At 47.8% G+C, this 24,869-nt stretch overlaps 1 protein-coding gene across 9 annotated transcripts in view; it reads left to right on the forward strand.

Annotated features, from left to right (window-relative positions):
• Positions 1 to 24,869, forward strand: part of MTCL1 (microtubule crosslinking factor 1) — a 136,849-nt gene that overhangs the window by 103,926 nt on the left and 8,054 nt on the right. For all 9 annotated transcript variants that reach the window (XM_064150192.1, XM_064150195.1, XM_064150196.1 and 6 more), the window contains 7 exons: positions 2,730 to 2,960; positions 4,553 to 4,738; positions 10,458 to 10,625; positions 11,398 to 11,652; positions 16,778 to 17,083; positions 20,129 to 20,160; positions 21,688 to 23,248. In XM_064150192.1, coding sequence (XP_064006262.1) covers positions 2,730 to 2,960; positions 4,553 to 4,738; positions 10,458 to 10,625; positions 11,398 to 11,652; positions 16,778 to 17,083; positions 20,129 to 20,160; positions 21,688 to 23,248 — 2,739 coding nt within the window. The remainder of the gene's footprint in view (positions 1 to 2,729; positions 2,961 to 4,552; positions 4,739 to 10,457; positions 10,626 to 11,397; positions 11,653 to 16,777; positions 17,084 to 20,128; positions 20,161 to 21,687; positions 23,249 to 24,869) is intronic.

Consider the following 24,869-nt stretch of genomic DNA (forward strand, 5'->3'; position numbering starts at 1 on the left):
TTTACTGTAAGGGTCACAGAGCACTGCAGCAACTGGAACAGGTTCCCCAGGGAGGTTGTGGGGTCTCCTTCCCTAGAGACTTTCAAGGCCTGTTGGATGTGTTCCTCTGTGATCTGTGCTAGACTGTGTGGTCCTGCTCTGGCAGGGGGGTTGGACTCAGTGATCTCCTTGAGTCCTTTCCAATCCCTAATATCCTGTGATCCTGTGATTTCTCGGTACCACATCCTTCCAACCCTCTTATTCCTGAGTGGTGAACCTTTGGAAAGCTGCAGCAGGTTAGTTCATCATTTTGTGGTCTCTAGCTCCAGAGCAAAGCAGAACAACATCTGTGGTTAATTTTTGCAGGTTGTTTGGCTCTAAACTCAAGATTCCTTTTTAAATTTACTCCATGCAATATAATTATTGCTCAGTATAAAGCATTCTGCCTTGTGCCACCTAATCTCATTATGCTCAACTGGTATCTCCCCAGTTTACTCCTAAGTAGCATTAATTTCCAGTTGGACTCCACAGGAGCTTTCTCATGGAGGCTTTTGAAGGCAATCACCAAATTGATTTCCTTCCTAGTCACCTAGGCCATGAAGGCTTCTTGGAAGCTCTGCTTGCCTCTTAAACTTCTTTTCTTTTGCAATAGCTCTCCATTGAAAAAATAAAAGCCCCAAAACATAATGCTTTATGAAGCTACCTCCACCAGGGTCATCTGCAAGAATTTGCCACCACAGGGACTTAGATGATAGCAGCCTGTAAAGACAATCAAGCCTGCAGCAAAACCAAAGCAATCTATTGGTGTTGGCAGCCAGTAGAAGCAGAAGAATAAAAGCATCTTCTGGATTCTTCATTTTTTCCAGATTATGCCCATCCTGTTGCTGTTGTTCTTTTCTCATCACCTTCCAGGATTTCTGGTGGAAATGACTCAAATCTTTGCTGTATCGAACCATCACTTTGTTGGGTGGAAGAAGTGAATCAAATCCAAACTTGTCTGTTTCATCCCATAGAAGTCAAATGTAGAATAAGTTCTTTTTGTTTTGTTCTGCTTTTTTTTCCCCACTATGTCACTCATAGAGACATTTAATGACATCAAATCAAAGTGCACCAGCAGTGCGCTATCTCCACACGTCTTCTTAGGGGCCACGTATAGGAGTTTGGAGCCCTTATGGCTGATTTTGTTCCAGATGACTTTGAAGTTGCATTTGAAACCCAAATTGAAATTCAAATTGAATTGGTTTGTTTTTTTTAATCTAAGGCATAACAGCATCAATGCTGAGATTTTGCATTATTCCAGAGTACATCATGTAAAGGGCATGAAGGTACTGACCATCCCCAGTCTGCACTAGTAGCCTGTGTCAGAAGCATCTGGCTGTTGTTATGCAACTCAAGGTTTTGTTTGTTGGCAGTAGTCGTTGCTAGAGGATGTCCTGAAGAATCATCCCTGAAAGTATTCTTCCCTCCTTTGTGAGTGCTGTTTGTCGCAGGGTGTGTTGGTGCGGTTGGAAACCATCCTGGTCATCGGTGCATGGTGGCTTTCATAGATTCCATCATCTGTGGAGCTGGTCAGCAAAGGGCAAAGGTGGAAAACAGCAGAAACATCTGTAAAGAGTGACTCTCTACTCGTTTTCCATCTGCCTTTTTATGGTCCATGTGGACCACAGCTTGCTTGAAGTGGGAAGACAACCTCATGTAAGACGAGGTGTCGTACAGCTAGCTTGTACGAGCGCTGTTGGGTGCAGGTCATGCCATGGTTTAACTTTCTCCACAGAGAATGTTCTTCAACATTGGAAGGGTCTGCCCAGGGCAGTGGTGGAGCTGCTATCCCTGGAGGTGCTTAAGCAGTGTGTGGACCTGGTGCTTAGGCACGTAGTTTAGGATTGACCCTAATAAACTGAGTTGAAGGTTGGCCTGGATGATTTTTGAGGTGTCTTCCAAGTGGATGGTTTCTGTGATTTGGACCTACTGAAGGAGAAGTCCTATTTAAAGAGCAAATGTTTCAGCTGGCCTTGTGTTGAAACAGATGTCATTATAGGTGTGCTCCAGAAAATGAGCTTCTCTTGGTGCTTACAGGGCTGAACCGGAGGCATGCTGAGTGTTGATTTGCAGTTCCTGTGTGTGCCTCTGATCTGGTCACATCAGAGTGAGGAGCTGTGTACTGTAACTCCTTCAGATGCCTCCAGGTGTCAAGTGTGAGAAGTGAAAGACCAGTAGTTGTATTTGAGATGCTGGATGTGGTTTGTTCAGAAGCATTGCCCTTCTAGAAGCAGAGCAAGATGTGGCCACAGTGGAAAGAGGGAGTCTGAGGATGATATAAGAGGCAAGGACAATATTCTAGGTTGGCTGAAGTGCAGCTGTGGTCCCACCTTGTAGGAATGGCTATAAATGCCTTTAGCAGGTGTGATATGTGCAGCAGTGTAGGGTGGAGGCTATGCTGGGAACACACTGCAGGGGTACAATCAAGAGAGGGAGGAGATGTGTGGTGTGAAACATTTAGGCAGCAGAAGAGGTCTCATGCACCTTTGAAGTAGATGTCCAGCAGGTTACTTGGATGTGGTTATCTAAGCAAAGCTTCTCTGCTGCTGTCCTCTTTGATTCAAGTGCTGAGGAACTTAATGAGCCAAACTCACTAGCTGCTCACTACTGATGAACATGAGAGATTTGTCTAAGCCAACAAGGCTCAAAGTCCTGGAAACACTGTCCCAGGATACCACCTCATTGACATGGTGTCTGTCATTCCATTAAAGCTGGAGGAGGAGCACTTGCAGACCCTGCGGAGGAAAGACTTGGAAGTGCAGAGCCTGACTTTGCAGAACAAACTGGAGGAAAAGACCTGGAGCCAGGAGAAAAGCCTGCTGCAGCAAGAACTCAGGCATTTCAAGCAGGACACCTTTCTGCTGTACGTCAAACTGAAGTGGCTGCTGAAACACTGGCGGCAAGGCAAGCGAATGGAGGAGGAAAGGGAGGACGTGCTAGAGGTAACTGCCCCACCTTATTCACCCAAGGAGACTGCAAGTGGTGGGGTGCTGGGATGTTCCCCCCTGAAGTGTAGACTTCCAATATGATGTAGCAGCAGCAACTCAGTAATTGCCCATAGATGTAAAGGAGGCTCAAGTTAAACCTGAAGCCTGTGGTTGGGTGGGCTTGTGCTAAAGAATATTGGGTGTGATATGTTAGAGGTCACCCATCTTCACATCTAAACCCTTAACCTGTGCAAGCATCTGGTCCTGAAAAACTCCCTTACACTAAATTTAATTGAGCCTCAAAGATAGGACTCCTGAGTCCTTTTTGGAAGGGAAAACAAACAAACAAGCCAAACGCCCCTACCAAGCTGATGGAGTCAAATGTGTTTGGATGGTTGGGTGCTGTTGTGTTTCTCATGGCGTGCACAGTGTGTTCCTTCAGCAGTGCAGATGGAGGGAAGCTCTGCTCACATGTTGACAGAAGAATCATGCAGCTTCTTGGGGGAACTTGGAGTGAATCATTCCTTTTCTTGTTCCTCTCCTCCGTACACACACGTCTCTGACCACCGGTAGTCATCGCAGTGATTTTCCAAGTAGCAACTCAATTAAGACCAGGGATTTCAGGAGTACAGAACAACCTGGGATCCCCAGGATGACACATCTCAGCAGGGGTGTGATTGCCAGCCAGCATGTGCTGGTAAAGAAAAGGGCTGCTACATCATGTTGAGTTGCATGTCCACGACTAGCATTTGCCGTGGAAACCTCACTTAAGTGTATTTTATACAAAGTCCTTCAGAACAAACAGATTTATTTTGCAGGTTCATGTTGTTCTGAAGCTATTTGCTAAGGCAACTAAATATTTTTTCCCTTCATTTCTCTCTAATTTTTCCTGATCAGTAATTTTTCATTCTTAGCTGCCCACTGCTTTTTCAGTATGTGCTGCACTTGGCAGCAGAAGCAACCTTTCAGGTCTGGCAGGAGTACGCTGAAGTCGAATGCTTTGTATTCTTAGATGAAGGGGGGATGAAAATCTTTGCCTTCATCTGTGTTGGTGATAAAAACCAGATACAAAAGATGAGTAGCTATGTAGAAATCATTTGCTCTTACTTTGTTTCAGCAGGACTAATTTGCCCCTCTCTAAAGCAGCTCATTTTCTAACAGCAAGGCAGCTTTCATCTTTTTCACCGTTCGGATTTTGTCACTGGTTGCTGTAGCCACCAACCCTCCTCCAGACAGTGTTGGAGTCGTGTGTATCAGAGGATAAAGTGGTAGCTTTGCATACTTGCTGATCTCCATCCCTTCAGCAGGCAAGAGACCAGTGTCTTGGGTAGTTTTTCACTGAGGGATGAGGGATGGCGTCTGCCGTGCTGCAGGACGCCCACCTTCCCAGCTGCATGAGCTCCTATCGTGCAAGGCTCCGCAGTGTGGTGCTGGCAGATGCAACATGCCATACATCACCCCAAGATCATTTCCTGCTGCCTGCAGAATAGAAGTCAGTCTGTCCCACCAGGGAGATGCAGGGGGAGAGAAATGGTCCCTCTTCCTTAGCCTGTCAGCACATTTCTGTCCCCTCGGAGCACTGATGTGTCTCACCTCTTCCATTTTAGACCGAGCACCCCGAGGCCCTCCCAGACTTTGGCATTCAGTCTGAGCAGAAGGTGGATGATGCAGGAAGAGATGAAGAGGAAGATGTTGTGTTTCCACTGGCAGATTTCTCCCAGTGTCCCACCACGGAGAGCACTGATCACGGACCACCACTGCAGACTGCAGAGTTACTGCAGCAGCAGAAGCAGGTACTACAGCAGTTGTATACATCATGGGCTTGCAAAGCAGGGCAGGGGGTTTCCAAGGGAGTTCGTTTTCTTCTGCTGCTGTGCTAAATCACCTAGAATCATACTTGTAAAAATAATTCTGGCCACACAGCAATTACATTAGATTTATATTTAATCAGGAGCCACGTGGTTGCTGTTCTGCTGCTGGCAGATGCTATCAGTGAAAAATCCCATTTCCTCTAGTGGCTCTTTGCCCAGAAACATCTATCAGTATGGGAGGGTTTGCAGAATTCACATGCTCCTCTTGCCTGAGCACATCTATTGTCTTCTGCTGTCAAGCTTTTAGTAAGGAGAGGTGATTTTATTTCCTTTCAATAATTTAAGAACCTAGCACACGTATTTAATCTTTCCTTGGAGGTGGTGGGAAAGCAGTGGGAAAGTTCCTTCCTGGCAATGGGCATGTTTTCTGATGCCTAAAAGCAAATCATGCTGACTTTTCCCTCTGCCACCTCCTGTGCCCTGCCTGTGTGTCTCAGAGCAATGCCACATATCCCAGGTTTTTCCTCTCTGCAGTTAAATCCCATCAGTCCTAATGATAATAACCATAGCAAACATTCAGAGGAGACAGACTAAAGGCTTCTGGGGTGTATTAGGAGGGTTGTGGATAGTAGGTTGAGAGAGGTTCTGCTGCCCATCTACTCTGCCTTGGTGAGGCTATATCTAGAGTACTGTGTCTAGTTTTGGGATCCCCAGTTCAAGAGGGACATAGAACTGCTTGAGAGAGTCCAGCACAGAGCCAGGAAGATGGTGAAGGAAATGAAACACCTCTCTTACGAGGAGAGCCTGAGGGAGCTGGGGCTGTGCTGCTTGGAGAAGAGGAGACTGAGAGGTGACCTTATTCATGTTTATAAAGATGTGAAGATGAGTGCCAGGAGGCTGGAGCCAGTCTCTGCTGGGTGATGCCCAGTGACAGGACAAGGGGCAGTGGGTGGAAGCTGAGGCATAGGAAGCAAACATGAGGAAATTGTTTTTCCCTGTGAGGGTGACAGAGCACTGGAACAGGCTGCTCAGGGGGTGTGGAATCTCCCTCCCTGGAGACAGTCAAAGCCCTCCTGGATGCATTCCTGTGTGATCTGGTCTAGGTGATCCTTCTCTGGCAGGGGGGTTGGACTGGATGAGCTTTCGAGGACCCTTCCAGACCCTGACATTCTGTGATTCTGACAGCATGGTCACACTCAGAGTTGCAGTCAACAGCTCAATGTCAGCATGGAGACCAGTGACAAGTGGGCCTGGTGCTGTTGGACGTCTCTGTCAGTGACAAGGACAGTGGAGCTGAGGCACCCTCAGCAATTTGCAGGTGACACCAAGCTGTGTGGTGCAGCTGACACACTGGAGGGCAGGGATGCTGTCCAGGGGGATTTGGACAGGATTGAGAGGTGGGCCCAAGCCAACCGTAGGAAGTTCATCAAGGCCAAGTGTGAGGTCAATCCCAAGCACAAATAGAGGCAAAGAGTGGCTCGAGGAGAAGGAATTGGGGCTGTCAGTGGGCAAAAAACTATCCTTCTAGCCTGGTCTTGTGAGACCTCACCTGGACTCCTGTATCCAGTTCTGGACCAGCACAAGAAGGACATTGAACTGTTGGAGCAAGGCCAGAGGAGAGTCACAAAGATGATCAGAGGGCCAAAGCAGCTCCCCTGTGAGGTTTGGCTGCAAGAGTTGGGGTTGTTCAGACTGGACAAGAGAAGGTGGAGTTGCTGTCCCTGGAGGTGTTGAAGAGGCTGGATGAGGCACTTAGTGCCATGGTCTAGTTGATTGGACAGGGCTGGGTGATAGGTTGAACTGGACGAGCTTGGAGGTCTCTTCCAACCTGGTTGATTCTATGATTCTATAAGGCTCCAGGGAGATCTTATAGTTGCCTTGCAGTACCTGAAAGGAGCCTACAAAAAAGAGAGAAAGGAACTTTCTACTTGAGCTTGTAGTGATAGGACAAGAGGGAATGGATTGAAGCATGAGGAGGGCAGATTTAGGCTGCATACTGGGAATAAATTCTTTACAGTGAGGGTGATGAGACACTGGAACAGGTTGCCCAAGGAAGCTGTGGACATCCCTGTGCTGGAAGTGTTCAAGGCCAGATTGGATGTGCCTCGAGCAACCTGGTCTAGTGGAAGGTGTCACTGGCCATAGCAGGGGGGGGTGGATTTAGATGGTCTTTAAGATCCCTTCCAACCCAAACCATTCTATGATCCTGTGATTCTGCAGCTTCCTCAAGCCCACAGCTGTGGTTATATGGGGAATTCAGGATGAGTGGTGCATCTGGAAGTCTCCAAGGCTTACACCTGCCCAAGAGAGCCCTAAGTTGTGCTTGGCAAGCTCTGAGCTGAAATGCATTAGCACTTGTTTCACATTAGGAGGGCAATTTTGCGACAGCCTGGGAGTGGCTGAGATAAGTAGGTCAGAAAAGAAGAAAAGGCTTACGGTAACTTGAAGTAACCCACATTTATTTTTAACCTTTCATGTTAATATTTAATGGCTTGTATTTTCAGCCTGCTGCTGACTTCCTCACCCTGCCTGCAAAGTGGAATTGCTTTGAGAAAAATGCTAAACCCTGAGGCCTTCATTTCAACAAGATGCATTTAATTCTGTGTGGTCGTGATTGCAGGCACTTGGCTGGGTGGAAAGGACACATCTCACTGGTCTGGGAATTTTGTGTGGCCAGTGTGGAGGAATGGAGGTGCAGCAGAGGAGAGAGGGGAGAAAGAATGCTAACTGAGGAGAGGGAGACTCTGAGAAGGGTCATTAAGGTTAGAAAAGACTAAGGTTATAGAATGAATCATAGAGCAGTTTGGGTTGGAAGAGACCTTGAGGGTTATAGAATCAAAGAATCACAGAATTAACCAGGTTGGGGAAGACCTCTAGGATCATCGAGTCCAACCTATCACCTAACCCTACTAACTGACCAATGGCACTAAGTGCCTCATCCAGCCTGCTCTTAAACACCTCCAGGGATGGTGACTCTACCACCTCCCCGGGCAGCCCATTCCAATGCTCAACAGCATTGCAGGCAGCAGCTGCCACTGGGCACAGCACAGCACTTGGCTGAAAGAATCTTTAATTAATCAGGCCATCACCTGGATGGTCCTGCTAAACAGGAGGGCATCTCCATCCTCTGCCATAGGCTGTTCTGTGCAGCTGCATACAGGGAGCTGGGGTTGTTTAGCCTGGAGAAGAGGAGACTCGGGGGTGACATCATTGCTGTCTACAACTACCTGAAGGGAGGCTGTAGCCAGGTGGGGGTTGGTCTATTCTCCCAGGCAACCAGCAACAGAGCAAGGGGACACAGTCTCAAGTTGTGCCAAGGGAAGTATAGGCTGGATGTTAGGAGGAAGTTGTTGGCAGAGAGAGTGATTGGCATTGGAATGGGCTGCCCAGGGAGGTGGTGGAGTCACTGTCCCTGGAGGTGTTGAAGAAAAGCCTGGCTGAGGCACTTAGTGCCATGGTCTAGTTGATGGGATAGGGCTGGGTGATAGGTTGAACTGGATGATCTTAGAGGTCTCTTCCAACCTGCTTGATTCACTGATCAAGAGCATGGGACCAGACTTTTTTCAGTGGCATCCAGTGACAGAAAAAGGACAGTGAGCACAAACACAGGGGGTTCCATCTGAACATGAGGAAACTATTCTCTCCTGTGAGGGTGCTGGAGCAGCCTGCCCAGAGAGCTTGTGGAGCCTCCTTCTCTGGAGAGATTCCAAACTCACCTGGGCATTGCAATCCTGGTCAAGCTTCTGTGGGTGACTTTGCTTTAGCAGAGGGTTTGGTCTAGACAATCCTCAAAGATCTCTTCCAGTCCCCACCATTCTCTGATTCTGTGATGTAGCTTGGTCTAGTGTTATTCGGAATGGGCTGCCCAGGGAGGTGGTGGAGTCACTGTCCCTGCAGGTGTTCAAGAAAAAAGACTGGATGAGGCACTTAGTGCCATGGTCTGGTTGACTGGATAGGGCTGGGTGGTGGATTGGACTGGATGAGCCTGGTTGATTCTATGATTCTATGTTTCTATGATTCTATTTGGGTTTATTTTCTTCTGCCTTGTTTTCCCCATGACATCCTTAGACTGCCATGACAGGAAGGGTTATGCATCATACCAGAAACCACATAAGGTGGCTCTTGAGTGAGGACACTTCACAGCCATTTGAGGTCATGGTTTGCAAAGAGGATGAGTTCATATTTTGATGCACTCCATACCCAGCAGCTCCTCTTGTGGCACTAAGGACCAGTCTTCAGAAGAGCTCCGATTCCCACACAAGAGGCTTCAGATGTTTGGAGAATTTAGCCTTAGTTGGATATGAGAACAAAAAAATTCATGGTGGAAACACAAAATCTCATCCTGTAATGAAGAGTAGGTGATCTTCTATGCATGATGGAAAGTGCTGCTGTGTGCTAGGAAACTGCTAATTGGCATGAAACGTTAATGGAATTAATTCTGCATCTGTGGGTGCGTTTCTTATGAAACCCCCTGTTGTACACCAGCCCTTCTCATTACCCCAAACGGATCGTAGGGCAGGCAAAAAGCTCCTGCAGTCATTTCTCTGCATTCAGCAGGGCTTGGGGTTTTTTTTTGCTGATGAATCAAATGGCTTGGAAAAAAGTAGACCACATTTTGTTTATTTCTAAGTTAAAAAAGGGCACCGTTGGGCTGTGTGGCCGTTCAGTGAGACCAGGACAGGCTGGAGAGTTGGGCAAAGAGGAACCTGATGAAATTCAACAAGGGCAAGTGTAGGCTCCTGCTCCTGGGGATGAATAACCTCCTGCACCTGTACAGGTGAGGGGATGACCTCCTGGAAAGCAGCTGTGCAGGTGAGGACCTGGGAGTGCTGATGGACAAGTTCAGCATGAGGCAGCAATGTGCTTATTGTGGCCAGGAAGGCCAGTGGTATTTCAGAGTGCATTAAAAAGAGCATGGCCAGCAGGTTGAGGGAAGATCTCCTTCCCTCTGTTCTGCCCTCCTGAAGGCACATCTAGAATACTGTGTCAGCTCTCAACTCCTCAGTTCGAGAGAGACAGGGAACTATTGGTGAGAGTTCAGCAAAGGCTACAAAACCACTGAGGAGACAGCAGCATCTCTGTGAGGAGGAAAGACTGAGAGACCTGGGGCTGCTTAGCCTGGAGAAGAGCAGCCTGAGAGGAATCTTCTCAGTGCTGACCAACAGCTAAAGGGTGAGAGTCAAGCAGCAGTAGGGAAGTTATTGTCCCCTTGTACTCTGCTCTGGTGAGGCCACACCTCAAGTACTGCATTCAGTTTTGGTCACCTCAACACAAGAGGGATGTGGAGGTGCTGGAGTGAGTGCAGAGGAGGGCAATGAAGAATAAATTGTATGGGAGCGACTGAGGGAGCTGGGGCTGGTTAGTTTGAAGAAGAGGAGGCTGAGAGGAGACCTCATCACTTCCTACAGATACCTGAAAGGACATTGTGGAGAGGTTGGTCAGGTGTCGAAATGGGCTGCCCAGGGAGGTGGTTGAGTCACTAACCCTGGATGTGGTGCTTGGGGGTATGGTTTAGAGTGAACCTTGTAGAGAAGGGATATCAGTTGGGCTTGGTGACCCTGAGTGGCTTCTCCAGCCTGAATGTTTCTGTGGTTCTGATTCTTCCATGCAGTGGGCTTGCAGGCACGTTTTGACTCCTAAAACAATGGCAGTGGAGGCTGAAGCCATCCAGTGGCAACATTTGTTTGCTTCCCTGTGGCAGGCAAGTGAGAACCGGAGGCTGCTGAACGCTCTGAAGGCTTTGCTGGATGAGTTCCGCTGGGAGCTGCGGGAGGAGGAGCGCGAGCGCCAGGGCCTCCAGCAGCAGTACGCCCTGCACAAGGCAGCCTGGGAGGTGGACGTGGCTGAGCTGAAGTGCCACCTCCAACAGGTAATGTCCTCCACGACCCCCGCTGGTAAAGGTCCTTAGTGCCACGGGAGACCGAAGACAGCCAGCAAGGGGACTATTCAGAGTCTGAAGGTGGGCAACAAAAAAGCTGGGGAGGGACTTTTTAGGCTACCAGGGAGTGACAGGACTAGGGGGAATGGAGCAAAGCTGGAGGTGGGGAGATTCAGAGTGGACGTGAGGAGAAAGTTCTTCACCATGAGAGTGGTGAGAACCTGGAATGGGTTGCCCAGGCCCCATCCCTGGAGGTGTTTAAGGCCAGGCTGAATGAGGCTGTGGCCAGCCTGATCTAGGGTACAGTATCCCTGCCCGTGACAGCGGGGTTGGAACTAGATGATCCTTGTGGTCCCTTCCAACCTTGACTAATTCTCTGATTCTATGTTTATTCATTTTACTCTGATGCCTGAAAGCCTTCCCCCAGCAAAGTTTGAGTTAAGCTTTGCCTCCTGAGTTGCCTTCTGGATTCCAGCTGTCCCAGTAAGAGCACTTATGGAATAGGTACTGTGTAATGTAGGTGAGGACGCTAGGGGTACCTGAACCTCTTCTTGCTGAGTTTTCTCCTACGAGTTGGCTTGGTCTCAGCTGCAGTAATGGGACATGTGGGTGTCTGTATATGTTGGCTCCTGGTCTAGCAGGAGCTGTCTCTGCCCGTGGCAGGGCGATTGCAACTAGATGTACTTCAAGGTCTCTTCCAACTCGAGCCATTCAATGATCATACAATGTTTAATGTCCTGGTAATACTTTATTTCATTTCCAGGTGGAAGGGAAGAGTGAGAACACCTCAGGAGAAACAGGCCTCACTTCTGATGCAAAGGGAGCCTTTAAAAGGGAGAGAGAGGAGCACAAGAAACTTCTGGCTGAGAGTCACAGTGTAGTGATGGACCTCCGCTGGCAAATCCAGCACAATGAGAAGAACTGGAACCGGGAAAAGGTGGAGCTCCTCGACAGGCTTGACAGAGAGCGGCGAGAATGGGAGCATCAGAGGAAGGAGCTGCTCAGGAGGATAGAGCAGGTAAGGAGTCACTTTGGGATAGGGAGTCACCTTGGGATAAGGAGTCACCTTGGGATAAGGAGTGGCTGGCTGCACGTAGGAGGCATCACACCATTAGTACACTCAGACCGAGGGCAAGCAACTGTACTAAGAAGCAGCAGAGGAACAATTTTGCCTCCTTGACTACATCAATGTTTCTCATGCTCCAAAACAATTTGCATGCACAAGGGAGTAAAAGAAATGCTCATAATCCCTGTAAAAGACCACTTAGGAGAAATCAACTCCAGGTTAAAGGCCATTTCCTGCCTCGATTCAATTACCCTGAGCAGACACAGTCCTATCGATTCCTTCTGTTTGAAAGCTTTTGTGCACCTCTTTGTGCTGAAGTGCTCGATCCCACACAGAAGGTTATTCAAGGTTTGACATACAGCTTCCTGCCAAAAAAAGTCTCTTCATCTGTGAATCAGCCATTAAAGATGCAGCTGCTCTGACTGCTCAGTCTCAACCAGATTCTTTTTCTCTAGCAAAGGAACCTGGGTGCTAACACAGATTTGTTTTGGTTGGAAAAGATCTCTGAGATCACTGAGCCCAACCATTGACCCAACAACACCGTGGCCATTAAACCCTGTCCCAAAATGCTATGTCTACGCATTTTTTGGACAGCACCAAGGATGGTGACTCCACCACTTGCCTGGACAGCCTGTTCCAGTGCTCAACCATGCAGAGCTCTGACTGTAAACTACTCAGCAGCTGTCAATAATAACATTCAGAAGACACTTCTGACCGTTGTCACCTGAATCTTGTCCACATCTCTGCCATCATTTGCAAGTCTGATAAGAGCCTGCCTTGTTTTTCATGCCCATCCATACTTTCATCTGCTTAGTCTTAGAGACAAATTATATCTAATGAATTTGTTATCCAGCTGGAAGCCACAGAGAAAATAAAAAGTTTAATGAGGGGGAGTTAATATTCCAGTTTTGATTGAACATTGTTCAGCTCTGAGTCATGCGTTCCAGGAACAGCAAGAATAACAAATTGTGGCTCCTTGGTTAGCTGAACATTTTTCCTTCCTTAGGACATCAGAGATAGAAGGGCACCAGATTTGTGCCTGCTTTTTTAGGGAGCACTACACTTGAATGAAGCACAGGTAGCTTCACAGGTTAAACTGGAGACAGCCTGGTCAACTTATAGCATGGTTGGGTTGGAAGGGACCTTTAAAAGTCATCTAGTCCAACCCCGTCTGCAATGAGCAAGGGCAGCTTCAGTTAGATCAGGTTGCTTACAGCCCATCCTGGTTTGGAATGTTTCCAGTATTGCAGCTTCTACCAGCTCTCTGGGCAACCTGAGCCAGTGTCTCACCACTCTCAGGGTAAAAATCTTCCTTTTCTCCAGTCTGAATAATTCAGTTTAAAACCATCACCCCTTCTCCCATCACAACAGATCATGCTAAAAAGGTTGTCCCCATCTTCAGGCCCCCTTGAAGGCCATAATAAGGTCTCCCAACTTCGTGACCAGTTTCTGGAAAGGGTTCTTTATTCGTGTCTCATGTGCAAGAAGAAGCTAAAGGGAAGACACCAAGCTGTAAATATGAGGAGTGCAAGACTAAACCTCATTTTGAGCCATGGCTGTGAAACTCACAGAGAAGGACTTGGGAAAATCCTGTACTCTACAGATAGGTCTAAAGTCCCTACTAAAAGTGGAGCTCTGAGTGGGGAAGTGGACCAATACAAAGGTTTTCCAGATCACAAAAGGTTCTTTTTGAGCTTTTAAATTCAAAATAATATCAATAAATGTCAGTGTGGATTTTTTTCCTTCCCATTTATCTGAGGGGAGTTGTGTTTGCTTCATGCAGCTTGTTGAGCAGCCCAATAGCACATCTGTGAAGGGAGAACACCAGCACCTGTGAGCTAAGAAGGCTTGTACCTCTTCATCCAAATTACCTGGTTTCTAGAGTTCAGCAGGACAAGGTGGAAGGACAAGGAAAGTCTCCTTTTCTGGAGACTTTTAAGACCCATCTGGATGCATTCCTGTGTGACCTGTGCTAGATTCTATGGTCTTGCTCTGGCAGGGGTTGGACTCGATGCGCTCTGGAGGTCCCTTCTAACCCCTAACATCCTGTGATCCTGCTTTGACTGAGCTGTTTTCTACCTGTTGAGTGTCAGTGGCCAAACTGCATCCTGTGGATTCTTGATGCATGATGGGAATTAAATAACCTTCAGGACATGTCCCAGCATACAAAGGATGTGGACACACCGAGAGTCGCTGGTACCTCTTTGGATGCTTATGCTGCTGGCCCTGTGAACTGTATTTTTTAATGTTAGTCTCTTCAGTGTATCCTCAATAGCTTGAGGGACTTAACCTGGTTCAAAACTGCATTTCCTATTCTCTGGGAATGGGGCACTTCAAAGGAAGCAACAGAGAAATTCCTGTTAGTGTCACCTAGCCTTCAGTTCTCATTAAACTTGACATAACCTCTTAGTGTCATCTTGAGAGAGACAAAAAATAGCTCTTAACCAGCCCTAGAGATGATTTCTTCTGATACTACTCCAAGAGCTCTGTGCTTCAACTGTGTATGTGCTGTACAACAGAGCTGTACTCAGAATTAGCAAGAGATGGGGGCAATAAATATTATACCAAGCTAATTTCAGAAGAGTAGATCAGAGAATCATTGGTTGGTAAAGACGTTTCAGATCATCAAGTCCAACCATTACTTAACTCTACCATGTCTGGTGCTAAACCATGTCCCTAAGCACCACATATATGCTTCTTTTAAACACCTCCTGGGACTGGGATTCAACCAGTCCCCTGGGGAGCCTGTTCCAGTGTTTGAGAACTCTTTCAGTGAAGTAATTACTTCCTAATATCCAACCTAAACCTTCCCCACTGCACCTTGAGGCCATTTCCTCTTGTCCTATCACTTGGTCCATGGGAGAAAAGACCAACCCCCACCCATCTCCAACCTCCTCTCAAAGAGTTGTAGAGAGCAAGAAGGTGTCTCCTCAGCCAGGATGATCAGAAGGAGCATTTGAAATCTTGGCTACTTGCCTGCAGAGCTTCATAACTCCATCCTTGTTTACAATCAAACATTTCCCTGTGTGACAGAAAGCTTCCAAATATTTGCAGGCTTTTAGCTGAATATCTTCTCAGATCACAGTCGTGCCCTGCTGTATATGGAAACAATTAGTCTATCTCCAAAGTCCTTCTCCCCAGGGTTTTTGTGTGTGTATTCCATGTATGGCAATACGTAGAGGATAAGGAGGCTGCACCAGTGGGTATGTTTGAAACACAGAGTCCAAGAGACAGCAGGAGCACGTGTGCCAAATTTCATGCTCGTGTTTGTCGCTTGTCTGCTTTCACACACAGCTCCTGAATAATACACATATGGGAAGGGGGAGGCTCCCACCAATGAATAAAGCATATAAAATACTTTTTTACTCTAGGCATTGGAATATTGCTCTCATAGGGAAAAAAAAAAAACATGTTGACCTACTTTTCTCAGAGCTCAAAGCTGCCTCTTGTTTTTTTAGCCATTTTAAGTGTACTGTCACTTTGTTTTCCCTTAGAGAATCTCCCTTCTCTCTGCTCCTACAGCTAATTGTGCTCAGAGAGTGCTGGCAAATATTTAAAACAAATAACTAAGCCCACCAAATCTTTTTTGTTTTTAAAAATATGTATTTAAACCCACCAAAAAGCAAGCCCCAAATAACTAAATCCACAAAGAAACCCAAATACTTAATCCACAGCCTTTCCCTTCCCCCCTCCAAATAATTAATCTCATGGGAAAAATAAGGTAAATATTTAAACCCACCAAAAAAGGTTGGAAAAGGCCTCTAAGATCATCAAGTCCAACCATCAAATCAATAACCCAACACCACCATGCCCACTAAACCACGTCCCAGAGTACCACGTCTACACGGTTTTTTAACACCTCTAAGACTGGTGACTGCACCACCTCCCTGGGCAGCCTGCTGCAATGCCTGACTACTCTTTCAGGGAAGAAATTTTCCACAGTGTCCAACCTAAACCTCTACTGGCACAACTTGAGACCATTTCCTCTCCTCCTATCACTAGCTACTAGGGAGAAAAGACCACCTCCTGCCTCAATGCATCCTCCTGTCAGGGAGTTGTAGAGCGTGAGAAGGTCTCCCCTGAGCCACCTTTTCTCCAGGCAAATCAACCCCAGTTCCCTCAACCATTGTTCACAGAGAGAGTGATTGGCATTGGAATGGGCTGCCCAGGGAGGTGGTGGAGTCACCATCCCTGGAGGTGTTCAGGAAAAGCCTGGATGAGGCATTTAGTGCCATGGTCTGGTTGACTGGCTAGGGCTGGGGGATAGGTTGGACTGGATGATCTTGGAGGTCTCTTCCAACCTGGTTGATTCTATGAATCCTCACAAGACCTCTGCTCTAGACCCTTCACCAGCATTGTTGCCCTTCTCTGAACATGCCCTAGAATCTCAATGTGCTTTGGGCCAGGGTAGTGGCATCTAGGCAGAAAGGCAAACTGAAAACAAAAGGCAATGGCACAGCTCTCCTGTCTTGGAGTCACAGTGTTAGACAGTTCCTGCAGCAGGCCAAGTGGATCTTAGCTTAGGCTAGATGTTAGGAAAACATTCTTCACAGAAAGAGTGACTGGAATCTGAATAGGCTGCCCAGGGAGATGGTGGAGTCACTTTCCCTGGAGGTGTTTAAAAAGAGATTGAATGGGGCACTTGGTGCCATGGTTTAGTTGATTAGATGGTGTTGGGTGGTAGGTTGCACTCGATGATCTTGAGAAAGTCTTTTCCAACCTGGCTGATTCTGTGATCATCTACTCCAGCCTCCCCACCACAGGCAGGTCAACTAGACTCAGCTGCTAAAGGCCCTCATCCAACCCAGCCTTGAACACCCCTAGGGAAGAGACACCCACAACCTCCCTGGGCAGCCTATTCCAGAGTGCCACCACCCTATCACTCAAAAGCCTGTGAGTAAGTAACACCAAAGTCCTCAAGACATCCTGCTTTGTGGAAGGACCAGTAAGGCAAATCTGGCATCCCTGGAGCCAGCTGGTGATCTCGTGGCGCTGGCTCCTGCAGAAGGATGAGTTCTGCAGAGTGCCATGCACTACGTCCCTAACTCCTGTTCCTTTTAACTTGCCTTGTCTCCAGCTTCAGAAGGAAGTGAGCCCTCGAAGAGGAGGCAGTTTTCTCTGTGACCAGAAGGAGAACAACCATCGTCCATTCGCAGCCCAGGGCAATCTGCACGTGCCTCGTGCCATGGGCTCAAGGTCCTACTCCGATTCCGACGCCATTCAGTTTGAGGACAGGTCACTGTCCAAGCTGAAGGAGAGCGACCGCTGCAGTGCCACAGAGAACCTCTTCCTGGAGTCGCTGTCTCTTGATTCCCCTGATGAGTCTGATGAGCACCGCTCCCGGCAGCTGGAGCGGGAGAAGTTCCTCACCGGAATAACAGAGGTATGAGCTCTTCTGTCAGGCTGTTGTGTTGTCTCCTGTGTCAACTGGTGCAACAGCTCTGCTGCAGGAAGAGGGTACTGGGCCACAGGCACTGTTTAGAGTGAATTTTGGTGTGGGCCAGATTTCATTCCTGCTTAGACCAGAGTCAGTCACCCAAGAAGGTGGGAGCCAGCCTAAAAGTCTCAAAGGTTCCCTCAGCTTGTGATCATTCTTGTTATGGATGACCACAGATCACAGAACCTTAGAGGTTGGAAGGGACCACCAGAGATCATCAAGTCCAGCCTCTCTGCCAAGGGTATAATTGGCACAGCATGCTGGTTTGGAATATCTTCAGTCTCTTCCAGTTGGTAGTAGATGTGTGTGTGAGGAAGGATGGGCTGTGTTTTGTCAGTGAGGCAGTAACTGCTGTAGAGAGGCACTTCAAGAAATTATAATGGTTTGGGTTGGAAGGGACCTACCAGAAGGCCTCCTCTCAGCCTTCTTTTCTCCAGAAGATGTGTTTGTGTGTTCAGGCTTGAGAGTCTGACCACTCTGGAAAAAGAATCTGTCTACATGTTGGCTCTCAAGCTCCTTACAGGACCAGGTTCAGGCTTGACTGGAGCGTGGATGCTTGTGAAAGTTTGACCCAAGCATCTCTTTGAGACATGTGATGTTGTTGCCTAAAGGACTAAGAAATCAACTTCTTCAAGAAGGGGAGAAAAGAGATGAAGAGGGAGAAGAACTGTGAGCATCCTTACATTTTAAGCATCCTAACTGTGTTCCAGTTTTCCTCCCACAAGTGTATGGCTGGCACTGCAGGTCTCATCTTTATTATTTCTTAACCTTTATTCCATACAGATCCAAGTGCTCAATGAGGAATGTTAGTACCAGTGACACAGGTTCTGTGTTTTGTGTTTAATTTGGATTGCTGTTGTCTTCCCTTCAAGCTCAACCTGATTATTTCAGAAGGGAGATATCTCTTTCCTTCCCTGGTTTTCAGATATTGTCATCAGTAACAAGTGTGTTGGCAGGGGACTTTGGTCAGTTTGGTCCTTGATGGTATTTGATATCTTCTTTCCTTCAGAGCATGATTTAGTGCAATCTAGGCAGAGCCATTTCCCCACAGAGGCTTTGCTCAAGCAGAACTAATAGGAGTTTAATGAATAGCTGATCTGAGGATGCACAGAGGCAGCTGCAGCTTGCTGATGGTTCTTCTTCACTGTGTTTTCTTTGTGGTACTAACAGCAGTAGAAGTTAATCATGAAATCACAGAGTTATGGCATTGGTTTGGTTGCCAAAGACCTTCGAGATAATCAAATCCAACTATTAACCCAGCACTGCCAAGTCCACCACTACACCATGTCCCTCAGCAGCACATCTACACGGCTTTTAAATCCCTCCAGAGCTGGGGAATCCACCACTGCACTGGGCAGCCTCCTCCAGTGCTTTTGGTGAACTGATTTTTCCTTATGTCCAAACTAAACCTCTCTTGGTGCAATTTGAGGCCATTTTCTCTTGTCCTGTTGTGTGTTGCTTGGCAAAAGAGACTGATGCCCACCTGACTCCAATCTCCTTTCAGGAAATTGCAGAGAGGGAGGAGGTCTTCTCCCCTCAGCCTCCTCTATTCTCCAGACTGAGCAACCCCAGTTCCCTAAACAACTCCTCAGGAGATCCTTCACCAGCTTTGTTGCAATTCTTGGGACACTCCAGCACCTCCAATGAAGGGTCTAGAATCCAATCTTCAACCTGATGCTTCATTCAGATAGATCAGATTTTCTCTGTAGTAACTCTGCCAAAGCCACCAACATTATTCCAGACTTACACCAGAGTGAATGCAAGGAGGATCGATTTACTCCAGGTCTTAACTCTGGATAAATACCAGAAAGGTATTTGCTGAGTTAGGAGGTGCTCCTTTTGAATAGCCACAACTGGAAATCCACTTCTGTGTTAGTCATGACCTTGATTTCTTGAGGACAAACAAAATTAATAGCTGCTAGTACTCTATTTCCCTGATTAGATTTTGTATTCTCTGTAATTTATTAGAAGTAGAAGCAAACAGTTGGAAAAGAAAGGAACTGCAGAGCAATTGCTTCAGAAATATCTTTTAAAGGAACAATTCATTATGAGAATTGCCAAAGGGAAATAATCACAGTAGCAACATCTTGATGCTGTTAGCAAGCTGTAGGTGCTGTCCTCATGGAACAAGTAATGATCTACACACAGAGTTCATGTAGCAAGTTTGATGAGCTGCAGCTGGGGCATTTGTTGGTGCCAAGAGAACATATCATACAATCTTATGTCAAAGGACCTTTTCACTCACTACAACTACCTGAAAGGAGGTTGTAATGAGGTGGGGGTAGGTTTCTTCTCCCAAGGAAGAAGTGATAGGTCAAGAGGAAAGAGAGTCAGGTTGCATCAGGGGAGATTTAGGTTGGACACTGGGAGCAATTTCTTTCCTGAAAGATTGTCAAGACCTGGAAGAGGCTTCCCAGAGAACTGGTGGAGTCTTCATTCCTGGAGGAATTTAAAAGGTGTGTAGATGTGGTGCTGAGGGACACGCTTTAGTGGAGGAGCTGGCAGTGCTGGGCTAATGCTTGGCTTCAATGACCCTAAAGGTCTCTTCCAACCAAAACAATTCCATGATTTTATGATTCTATCTCTAATTTCAGCACAGACAGGTCTCTGGCATAAGGCAGGTTATCACCACAGAATAAATTCACCCACAGCTATATGATCCAAGCCAAGATACTGTACACATGGAAAAACACGTGGAAAAAAGTCCATTGGCAGCCTCCAGTTGCGATTGCAGAGGACTATGAAAGTTCAGAGCTGTTGTAGATTTGACATGTGGGCTTGCCCTGTGCAGTTGTTGTCCTGGTTGGGATTGCCTGTTCTGCTGCCTGTGTACAGAGGGATTTAAGGTTCTTTCAGAAGGAAAATCAGCCCTTTTATAGCGATAAACACACCTGGTGCAGCTGATGAGAAGTGAGTGACAATATGACCACAAGCTATTGCCACCAGCATGCTCAGAGGTAACTTCCCTTCTGTGTTTCTCTTTTTCTTCAGGAGGAAGAAACACACAAAGGAAACCTTCAAAGGTGAGTAAAACTTACAGGGGTCTCTGGAGTCCAAGCTAGAGACCCATGGCATAGCCCTGGTTCCTCCTAAGCCACCTATGAACCACAGCATTTATCCAGGGATTATTTTGTCTCAGTATGCTTCTGTTCTGATCTGATGGATGTGGGCCATGTTCAGCTGTGGTGCACAAAGCTCAGACCTTATGAAAGTGCCTGAAGCTGCAGCTTGTGCTGAAGGCTTTGCCTACTCTGTCAAGTAGTTCAGACAGCTGGTGCTGAGGACCTGGAGAAGAGGAGGCTCAGGGGGCACCTCACTGCTGTCTACAACTACCTGAAGGGAGGTTGTAGCCAGATGGGGGTTGGTCTCTTCTCCCAGGCAATCAGCAACAGAACAAGGAGACACAGTCCTGAGTTGTGCCGGAGGAGGTCTAGGCTGGATGTTAGGAGGAAGTTGTTGGCAGAGAGAGTGATTGGCATTGGAATGGGCTGCCCAGGGAGGTGGTGGAGTTGCCATCCCTGGAGGTGTTCAAGGAAAGCCTGGCTGAGGCACTTAGTGCCATGGTCTAGTTGATGGGATAGGGCTGGGTGCTAGGTTGGACTGGATGATCTTGGAGGTCTCTTCCAACCTGCTTGATTCTATGACCTGACATACAATCATAGAATCCTTTGGGTTGGAAAATACTTTAAGATCATCAAATCCACCTTTTAACCCCACACTGCCAAGTCCACCACTAAACAGGCTGCCCAGAGAGGTTGTGGTGTCTCCTTCTCTGGAGAATTTCAAGACCCATCTGGATGCATTCCTGTGCAACCTTTGCTAGATTATATGGTCGTGAGCAGCCTGTTCCAGGCCCTGACAACCCTTTCAAGAATGAAATGGTTCCTAATGTCCAACATAAGTCTTCTCTGGTGCAACTTGAGGCTATTTTCTCTTGTACTATCACTTAGAAGGCAAGGTCAACTTCCACCTTTCTACAGCCTCCTTTCAGGTAGTTGTAGAGGAAGAAAGTCTCCCCTTAAGCACACTTGATGCTTGAGTAATCTCCTTCAGAAAGGAGTTTGACTTCTACTTAAAATGGAGCAGCAGGACAACTCAGTTGGATGCCTGTTGCTTGTACCAGCTGGTGGAATACAGAAAGGCCACGAGTCCTGCTTGGATTGTCACAAGCACTCATTCCCTGGAAATGATGCACTTCTGAAATGCATCCTACACCTCCCTAGTTCAGGCATTTTCCTCATCTATGTGAGGACAGTAAATTAAGAGCCATTAATAAACCATGTGGTGCTGTTAATGACACACCAGGAACGCCTGTGTTGCACAGCTGCTTTAAAGGTTAGTCCCAAGGATCGGACCAGATGGTCCTTGAGGTCACTTCAAACCAGATCCTGTAGCAAAAGGGAACTTTAGCCAAAGAGAGAACTGAAGTGGGTTTATATATTCATATATATATAAGCAGGTAGTGAAAGTTGGGTTTCCTGAGTGAGTTTGTTGCTGAAAAGAAGAATTTCCAAGCCCGTGTGGTGACTGATTTGTGTTCCCCTCTCCAGGGCGATGTCTGTTTCCTCCATGTCGGAATTTCAGCGCCTGATGGATATTTCCCCATTTCTGCCAGAAAAAAACTTGCCTTTATCGAGCAGCAAAGATGACATTACCCCTCCCCTGTCTCCTGACGACCTGAAGTACATCGAAGAGTTCAACAAAAACTGGGATTACAGTAACCCAAGGAATCACGGTGGGGCCACTGAGAAGCCTGCAGAAGGCTGGGCGGAAAGGACAGAAATGGGGAAAGCTGGCAACGAGCCTCCCTCAGACCCCTTTCAGGCATCCTCGTGGTACCTCACCACCAGTGTCACCATGACGACTAACACTGTGACCAGCCCGGAGCACTGCCAGAAGCAGCCGACGAGGAGTCACAGCGTAACAGAGAAGATGGGAGTTCGGGTCTTCCACAGCCCCCCGGTTGTCCGCAGGTTTGATAACTCGGTGCTCAGTGGCAGCGAAGGGAAGAGCCAGGTGGAGCCGGATTTCCTCTTCTCTGTGACCAAAGCCATGGGGAACGGCGCCGAGGCAAAAGGTCCTTCCGCGGACGTGTTCGGGAGGTGGTCGTGTGAGCTGGCCAAACACCACAAGGACTTTCTGGAGGGCGGTCTGCGTCCCATCGAGCGGCCCCTTTGCACTACCGTAGGCTTTGCCTCGCCCTTGCACAGCCTGGAGATGTCCAAAAACATGAGTGACGACATGAAGGAGGTGGCTTTCTCCGTGCGCAACGCCATACGCTCCAACTCGGCAGAGCCGCAGTTCAAGGACTCCGCCTGTCAGACCAACGGCATGAGAACCACCGGCACACAGACCACCCAGACCATCAGCGTCGGCCTGCAGACAGAGACCCTGCGCAGCATCACCAGCAGCCCACACAAGTGTCTGACGCCCAAGGGGGGGTCCACGCCTGTCTCTTCGCCGTCCCGAAGCCTGAGGAGCAGGCAGGTGCCGCCGGTCATCGAGAAGGTGCAGGCTAAGTTTGAGCGCACCTGCTGCTCCCCCAAGTATGGCTCTCCCAAGCTGCAGAGGAAAGCCCTTCCCAAGTCAGAGCAGCCGAATAACCGGGCTCTGCCCGGCACGCCTCAGAAGGGATTCAGTGAGTCCGCCTGGGCTAGGTCAACTACTACGAGGGAGAGCCCTGTCCACACCACCATCAACGATGGCCTCTCCAGTTTGTTCAACATCATCGACCATAGCCCTAGCCCCATCTTTCACGACACCTTCCAAAAGTGTCCCAGGTCTGGCAGCCGGTCCAGGTCAGCAGAACCCAGACCAGAACTGAGCCCCTTGCAGGAGCCCTGTACAAATGCCCGCGGCAGATCACCCAGTCCCCTCCGCTTGGGGACAGAGGCGCAAAAGGAAGAAGGGACTGAGGTGACAAGCATCAGGCAGGACTTATCCGCTCCTCCAGGGTACACGCTCACAGAAAATGCTGCCAGGATCTTGAATAAGAAACTTTTGGAGCATGCCTTAAAGGAAGAGAGGAGGCTACCTTCACACAGCCCACCAAATCTTAGCAATGACAACAGCACAGGAGAAATTGTCAAAGTAGATCCAGGGTCCATAGAGGTAACGAGTTTGTTTGTTCTTCCTCCTATAGCTAAATGCACCCTTCTCTGAACAAATGCATTACGAGGTCTCTTGCAGCCCTACTGAGTATTCCCAATGACCATCCTAGTCCTGTCATGGTACCACCAGCGAGTGCCAGTCAGGAAATGACTGGATTAGTCACTGAAGAACTCATTAAAGGATTGAGTTTCTATCCTGACAGCTTATCAGGCTTGAAAGCATCAGAAGAGCTTTATCCTTTAGAGGATAAAGATGCCCTCTTACAGGATAAAAGTGGTTGTCCCCTGAATGACTGGGATGAGGGGGTTCTGTCACAACACACACCACATGTTACACATGCTCCAGGGACTTCAGGGTTGAGCAAATTTCTCTTTTATGATGGATGGATGGAAAGGTGGCTGTGGGTCTTAACAAGCTGATGTGAAAAGTAGTCTCTACAATCCCCTGAAGCAGCACTTCAGGGTCTCTAGGGTGACTTTTCTGGATGTGTCTGGTTAGAGTTTGGCTTGGGTCTGTGAATGTGATTAAATGGAGTGGTGATTGGTACTGACTGTTGCTGCCTCACAAAAATAAGACTGAGAACCAAAAAATGTAGTCAGCTAAGGTAAGCACTTACCTCTCTGGGGTTCAAGATCTCACTGTTGATATTTTGCTGTCATCATCTGTCTCAACAAGTACTGGGGGTCAGCCTCAGGTACAGCAGTGTGCTAGAGCACGCAACAAACATGAGGGTGTGGTGACTGAGAGAAGCTTTCAGTTAGCACTATCTCAGCCTCCTCTTTCTGCTGAAGCTTTGTGCAGATGAGGGCGTTGCCCTGAGGAGGCCTGGAGAAGCTGAATTCTGGCCAGCAGTATTATTACAAATTATGCCCAATGTTGCTGGTCAGTGCTGCTCTGCATGGCAGGGGCACTACCATGGCATCCTCTTCTCCCCATGCTGCCCCTTTATCATCCCGATGTTTTGATGGGCCCAGGCCACAGGGCAGCACCCTCCTTGCCTCCAAGAAGGCATCCTCCTTGCCGTAGGACATTCCACCTTGTCCTCACTGGGCTGATTTTCACCACTTCTGCCTCAGATATCCTCAAGGGATGGTTCAACCCCTATTTTAACTCAACATTTGGCTTGGAGGATGTGTGGGGACCCAAGAGCTGAGACTTTTGGTCTGCAGTTTGCCTTACTCTAGAGGAGCGGTTCTCAATGGACAGTTCCTTTTCGGTAGGTGCTGCTCAGAGGATGTGATACTTTTGCCTCAGAGGATGCAGAACTAAGGGTGGATTTGCACTGTGCAGTATGAACAGATATAAGCAGAGAAGTTTGTACAGGTGAAAAGGAGACCACGTGGACATTCTAAATAGCAGCGAATGAAAATGGGCTTTGTGCACAAAGCTCAGAGGGGGTGAGTGGGGAAACAGCCTCATTTCTCTGACTCTTTCTAGCTATCCTTGGACTTTGTCCTTAGTTTGAAATACTGGGGGTGCCTTATCAGTCCTTACTAGAGAGCGTGTTGTATTCTCACCGGTTCTGCTCAGCTTTGGCCCCAGGGCATCCCTAAAAGCTCTTGATTTCCTCCTGCATCTTCTAAATGCCTCAGCAGATTTCAAGTAGCAGCAAAGGGATGTC

The sequence above is a fragment of the Pogoniulus pusillus genome, chromosome 10, assembly GCF_015220805.1.
Source record: "Pogoniulus pusillus isolate bPogPus1 chromosome 10, bPogPus1.pri, whole genome shotgun sequence".
Lineage (NCBI taxonomy): Eukaryota > Metazoa > Chordata > Aves > Piciformes > Lybiidae > Pogoniulus > Pogoniulus pusillus.